The sequence below is a fragment of the Empidonax traillii genome, unplaced genomic scaffold (assembly GCF_003031625.1).
Source record: "Empidonax traillii isolate 1590-97213 ecotype Southwest subspecies unplaced genomic scaffold, ASM303162v1 scaffold410:size520991, whole genome shotgun sequence".
NCBI classification, from domain to species: Eukaryota; Metazoa; Chordata; class Aves; order Passeriformes; family Tyrannidae; genus Empidonax; species Empidonax traillii.
Window position 1 is genome coordinate 452,451 of NW_020955603.1, and position 7,311 is coordinate 459,761.

Genomic DNA, 7,311 nt, shown 5'->3' on the forward strand with positions numbered 1-7,311 from the left:
CTGCCATGGTGGACACTGAGCAGTAATGCCCCAGTATTTCCCACAAGATAACACATATGCTTCGTATAACTAACAAATGATGAAGTATTACAAGCACAGAGGTATCGATAGCATATGAAAAATGACTATGAAATTCAAGAGCAAGGAAGTATGAATTCAGAAACATGATTTAACTCATTAAGACTGTTTAACCTATTATAAATCTAGAGTGAACCTGTTGTACTACACCTTCAGCAGAGAACATGGTAGTTGAAGAGAAAAAAGGTGCAGTGATAGTTCATGGGCTGTAGTCACAGGCAGCATTGCTGAAGGTCTGCCAGCCCTGGAAAGCCCAGGGAAGTAACAAAGATAATGGTGCCACCTTTTCCCTGCCCTACCTCAAAAACATTCATTTCCTGCTGACACACAGTGATTGCTCAGATAGACTTGTACTTCTACGTAAAGTCTAATGAATGAATATAAAATCAATCCAAATAAGCTCTAAAGTTCATCTGTTTCCCTCCTAGGTCCTTTCTACACATTGAGTCATCAGAGCACTGACAGGTTGCAGTTCCCCCTGAGCAAGACCGAGAGGCATAGTAAAGCAAAGCAGCAAGATGCTAAAGTATGTAATAATTTGACTAAGAACAGACGGAATTAAAGGTAGAGAATAACTTTCAATACGCCTATTACTAGTCACATACTCATCTTTCACCAGCTACAGAAGACAAGTAGTTCAACTGTGATCAGTTTCAGCATCAGGAAAAAACGGGAAGAGAGCAGAGAGCGCAAAGAATGAGATATGTGGGATTAGAATCCAAAACACATTCCAAGCTAGTCAGAAAAAAAATAGAAATAAAGGGCTGAAGCCCTAACATTGTAGTTACGCTAACAAAGCCTTTTGTAGCAAAGGATTAAGCCTGTTATATTAGAAAAGAATAATCTTAAGGATTAAGAGCAGAAACCCTTGCTAGGCTATACTTACAATACCCCTCATTTCTTAACAAAAGATTATTACACTGCAGCAAAATGAATAAAAGGTCCAGCAAATTAATATCGAATGAAAGCATTGAGAGCTCCTTTCCTAAGAGAGCAGTTAGTTTACATGAGCAAAACAGCAACTCCATATCTTTTGGGAACCGCCAGCTCTAAAGCATCTACACTGTCACAGGTCGAGAACCACAGGACAAGCAAACACCACAGCACAGATTCGCTATCAGGAAGTTGCTCCTGAGGTAATTCAGGATATTTTCAGATATTTTATCACCAAAAAGAAGCTGCCAGAAGCTGACAGCATGCGGAGTTACAGCCTTGAATACAAATGCCGTGAAGTCAAGACTGCACAGAAAATATGAATGTATGTACAACTAGGGAAACCTAAAAGGTCCACCCCAAACCAATAGTCCTGGTTACCCACAAAACCAGGACAGCAGGTTGTGGCACATCACGCCAGTATTATTGTAGTGTTTGTTTTCATAAGTATATACCAAAGTCAAATAACAGTTTTAGTGCTTATTTTCCACCAGCAATTTGTCTGACTTTCTAGATGGGCTTTTTTAAAAATTTTTAAAAGTTTATTTAAAAATATGTTAAGAGTACTGAAATAAACTGAATGTTAATAATATCAGTCCTGGTGTCATTGTTCCCTCAATTACTAAAAAATAGGTCAAAGTCTTGAAAAACTGTTTTATTCTATCCAGTGCTTCTGGTTTGCCTGACTTTCCTTTTTTAAACTGATTCTTCTTGTCAACTTCTAAATATTTTCTGATGGAGGCACTGACCCAGAATTAGGTCTTTGCTCAGTTACCTTTTCCACATTTCCCACAAACAATCCATGCATCTGAGACACGGGGAGCACAAAAAGCGAAAGCCATTGGCCTCGGCTCCATGTACAGTCTTAACCCACCACTCTAAGTCTTAACAAGCAAACTCCAGTTTAAAAAGCAGAAACATACCATCACATGTAAACGTTACTGGTTGCTGGAATTCTTCGATTTCTATAGAAACCTTGATACTGGCACTCTCCCCACTTATATTTCTTTGCAGCATGATTGGACTCAGCACAAAGCCTGGGTTTGTTTGCTGGTTAGAGTAAGGAAACTTGGTCCTCAATCTGAAAGCAGAAAAGGTTTATGAAACATTGCAATGGAGAAGTCTAAGACTAAAGCAAAAAAAAAATGGTAATAACCACAAGCCAGAACAGTAAAGACTACCTTTGGCTCTCTACCTAAATTGTACGTACAAAACACCATTTAATTTTTCTGCTCTCAACAGAACACTGCCCACAATAATTACACAAGTAGTAGTTAGACAGGAAAAAAATCCCAGCTTATAATTAGGCAGGTTTTCCACATAGCTTCAAATATTTAACAGGTCAATGCTTACAGGACGTATCCATCTTCTGCAGAAGTTTAGCTCTAAACCAGTTTTTAAAAATGTAATCCACAGCATTTACTAAAAAATTATTTAAAAAAACAATAATTTCTTTTACGTAGAAAAGACAACAAAACTCTTCACACCTTTCAATTTTTAGAAATCTAATCTGAATTTAGATGCTACACAGAAGGTAGTTATTCCGAGTTGAGGAAGTTGAGATAGAGGCCTTAGTTAAGGGAATGGCTTTTATTTAGGACACAAACAGCATAAAACATTCACCTATTAGTGAATAGACAGTATTTTGATACCTGCTTTTTATTTTCTGCTATTTAACATGAATAAAATAATTTAACCCAGAACTTTTATCAACATTAAAGTAGAACTCTTCTATAAGGGTCATTTATTTCATCTTCTTGATTCCTAACAAAAGCAAGAATGGGAAAAATACCCAAAACCCTCTAGCAAGAATTGTCCAGTCAAAAAGCCATCCATATTTTAAGCACTGGGTCTTGAAAGGAAAGGCAACAATTAGATTTAACTAGAAATTGTTGCAACAAGCCTATTTTACATGAGTTTTTTCTTCATGTTGTTAATCAGTAAGTTTCACAAGAATATGAAATCTCATTGGTTTTATGGAGTTTGCTTTTGATTTTATAAACATTCCTGTTTTAATAAATAGCTGCTCTCCTTCAGATTCAAAGATCTCTATTTCCTCCATCATTTCTTGGATTTTGATTTTGAAAGTTAGAAAGGCAAGACTCCTAGTCTGTCTTCTCTAGGAAGAACGCAAAAAAATATACTCATTAAATTGTGGTAGTAAGAAAAAAACCACTGAAGCAGCATTCTGTCATGTTCTCTGGTGTGGCCTTTAAGGAACTTCACCACCTGATCAAAGCAGGGACAAGTTTGAAGGTTTTATTTGTTAAAGTATTCCAGTTGTGGAAGCAATAAAAATCATTTAAAGGTTGGAAAATCAGGATTTAGTGAGGTGCATCAGCTAAGAAGTAAAAAAAAAATACTGAAAAAGAAATTATATTAAAAATAGACAGGAGGAGATACAGAAAAATAACTTGAGGATAAAGAAGTGTTATAAAAACAAGGGAAAAAGTGAGAGGAAAGTCATGAGACCAAAATAATAAAGAGGCCACATGATAATTCAAAAATCTTAGTACTCAACATCTTAGCAATTTTGTTGCATTCTTAAACAGAACAGGACAAAACCAGGAAAAACTGGGATAAGAAAAAGAAAAAGGGCACACACTGAAATCTGTCTCATCAAGGAAAAAGAAATATAGGACTATCCCCATCAAGCTAAGTGAAAATGAGTCATTTAGCTTTTTTCCTTCATTTTGAAAGTTTATTCGTATTCAGTAATTTCTTACTTTGTAACTGCTTGAGAAAAAGCTGACAGCTCTTGATTCTGCCCTTCAATTGCTTGGAGAAGCACATTTTCTGTCAGCATGCCAGTGGTCCCATTGTCTTTCTGCAACTCAAAGATAATACAGTATTTAAATAGCTGCAAACATATTCCTACAGCCAGCAATGCCCCATGCAGATAATAAATTTTCACAAGTCTAGGGTTACTTTTATGTCTACTGCTATATAGAGAAAAATGTATATAATCACTAAGTTGAAAAGTAAAGATTCACTGGACCAGTGACTCCTCGACAGAAGGTAATTTATTTACAGCACCACTATCAGTTAAGTTGCAAGCATAACAGTTCCCGAGCTCTCAGCAGTGACCTGTTGCATTAGAACTTGGTTAGATTTGGCTGAATAAGAGAAGGAAGACAGACAAATGTTTTCTCCTCCACTTCTCCAATTCAGCCTTCAGTATAGTTTCAGAAAGAGCCATTACAAATCAGTTCTGCCCACAATTACCTTTTCCTACAAAGCAGGGAAATACAAGTTGTACACTGGAAGGAAGTTACACACCGGAAGGAAGGAGCATTCACAGCACGAAATTCAGGACTAATCTTGTGGTATCAATTTGCAGCTGTTTTTACCCTTTATGCCATAGGCACCCACCAGCTCCCAAAACGGCAAACCACAATCTTTAAGTTATCCAATCTAAAAAACAACTGCTAAAAGAGACCTGACGTTTCAAACAACAAAATCCAATAAACTTTTAAAAAAAAAAATCAACAAAACCAAAGCCACAAACCACAGAACTGCAGCAGTTTTTAAATCTCTATCTTTTTTCTGGCCTGATCCACAATACAGCCATACAAGTGCTAGAGTGAGCAAAAAGCAGAGAGAAGCTGGAATAACCAGTGGGATTGAGGTGGAACTCAGTTGTCCGTAGTCCAACAGCCACCACTGGCCTGAAGGATTCCTGTAGCTCCAGCCAGATACTCCCTGGGAGAAGCTGAAGAGTTTGCTCATATCGAACCCAGAGTCATTGCACACAGAGGATAAAGGTTTCTGACCAGTTAAATTTTTGACTCAAAGCTTCTACAATGCTCATAGAAACCTTTAATTCAACCACAACTCCAAAACCAAAGCAGACTGCATGATTATTTTTCTAAAAATCATCACAACTTATTTATATTTGAAGTAGTGACTAATCACATTAACTAGTAAATGGGTTATTTACTATTAGCCAAAGTAGTCAGCTAGGCAACTAATTTCATTAGAGCATATCAGACAATATAGTCAAATTAGACAGTCTCAGAAAAGGGGTGAAATCATGGTGAGCCTGGGACTGCCAGGTCTTTTCCTTTTAGCACTTTTTTCCCTCCAAATAACTTGTTACCACAAACTTGGAAGAGATACAACCTATAATTGCCTCTTGAATTGCATTTAAACCTAGTTATTTCAGCTAAAATACTGGTTGCAAGAACAGTGATCAGTCAAAAGGATAAATTCTTTATAATTGGGGATTAGCAATACCATAAGGGGCAATTAGAGCAGGAAGCTGTAAAGCCACAAAACCTGGAATGAGCTTCATGAGCACATATAAAACCTTAAATTTAAAAGGGTTCTTCTATTCTAATATCTCAGACAAGTTCTGTCACATAAAAATACTTCAGGGCAAAACTGCACAACACTTGCTGACTAACCCATGCAACTCTATCTAGTGCATGTACTCTCTAAGCAATTACACAATAACAATACAAAAAAAAACACCACACAAGGAAACAGGAAGGTGACCAAGGGAAAGGTAAACACCTTGAATAAAAGTTCAGCTAACTGTTGGGTCAGCACTCAACGCAAAATTCAGTCATTTCAAACCAAGAAGCTGCCTATACAAATGTTAAATTCTACTCAGGAACTCTTTTTAAAGAATACTGCAAATAAGTACACAAAGGACCATGCAACCATAGTATAAAAGAATCAGAGAATTACTTCAAGTCACACCAGTGATGCAACGTCTCCACTTTATACCACTATATGACACTTTTCAATACTTGAGAGCAAAATTTGTAGGCTATTTTGCTGTTAAATTCAGGGAAGTCTAGAGAACTACAAGGCATGTGAACACAAGAAAATTTAGCCAGGGTAAACAAAAAATTCTAATCTAATGAGCAAATTAAAAAAAGACTTGGTTCCCCATGGGTGACCTCAGGGTCACGTTTGGCTAAGGAGAGAAACCTAATGCTATTACAAATATGCAATGATGGAAAATACCTCCTGGTGGAAAAATAAGAACATGAAATACCTCCTTGCTTTTTAGTTGAATTCCAATACTAAGTTTTGATCATTTTGGGGAAAATAATTTCAGAATGCCAAGTTCTGAAAAACTAAAATCCATGAGATTCAGATGGGTTTTGAGCAGCAAGTAGGAGTTGAAGAAATTAAACTTTCAGAAGAGCCAGTCTGAGAGGTGCAAAAGCTATCAGTCAAACAGGAAATAACTTGTAAGAAGGGACTTCAGGCCAAGTGAGATAAATAGTTCATATCAGCATAGGCTGCAAAAACAGAAGAGGTCTGTAAATACAATTACTCTGAACAATGACAAACAAACCCAAAATCCACTCATTTACCAAAAGTCACATTAAATAAAATCTGACAAGTATGAAAAGTCACAAGACACTTTAGCTCTGTGGAAAGGAAGATAACACAACACATAAAATACAACAAAATGATGATTCTTGCCTCTGCTCTCAGAAAGAGTGACAAACACTGAAGTATTCAAAGGGAAATACTGAACCTATAGATCCTTCAAATATGAATACATACATCAAATAGATACAATTATGATTCTCAGTGCAAGAATATACATAGATACCTGGGGTAAACTGGATAAAATACAAGAGAACTGCCAAAAATAGGGGTTACATAACTCAGCTTCCTACTAGGTGGAAAAATATATAAGCTTGAAAATGAAGTAGAAGCATGGGATAGGCAAAAGATACAAGACCCAGCTTATGTTGCAAGGATATCTATTTGAGAGACTCATCTTTAAACCTATTTTTTATCTACTTCAATAACTTAGCAGAAGTGACCATGCCAATTTACAGCCTTGTATCATCAGCTAATCTCATAATACAGACTAGAACTGGAATGTGATGCCAAAAGTAGTCAATCACAGACTGCAGGAGAAAAAGTGGAAAGTAAATCCCAAACCTTCAATTGGGCATTCACTTCAGAAATCTGCTATAATATAAGAACTTGTCTGAAAGAGATGGTGGCTTAAAGAAAATCAGATTAACTGACAACAAGATTGATATGTGCTGTTCTGATGCCATGGTGAATAAAGCAAATGCAATAGAAGGGTATCAGGCAGGATGTCCCTACCTGTAATGAGGTAATTCGTGCTGCTGTACAGGGCACACGGCACACTACGCTCTCACACAGAGAACTAAAATTCTCATAAGTCATCTTCAAAAAAAAAAGGGACATGAAAGGGAAGCTCTCACACAGAGCTTGCAGTGAAAGCTGACAAAGTCACTGTCTTTTATAGCACACTGAGGTAAATATCAAAACGATTCTTTTATCTTAAATACCTGCTGA

General features: G+C 36.7%; 1 protein-coding gene across 2 annotated transcripts in view; it reads right to left on the reverse strand.

Annotated features, from left to right (window-relative positions):
* The window catches only part of PIK3C2A (phosphatidylinositol-4-phosphate 3-kinase catalytic subunit type 2 alpha), a 51,477-nt gene that overhangs the window by 29,100 nt on the left and 15,066 nt on the right, over positions 1-7,311 (reverse strand). For both annotated transcript variants that reach the window (XM_027893912.1, XM_027893910.1), the window contains exons 3-4: positions 3,738-3,838; positions 1,935-2,092 (exon numbers count right to left, since the gene is read on the reverse strand). In XM_027893912.1, the coding sequence (XP_027749713.1) occupies positions 1,935-2,092; positions 3,738-3,838 (259 nt within the window). The remainder of the gene's footprint in view (positions 1-1,934; positions 2,093-3,737; positions 3,839-7,311) is intronic.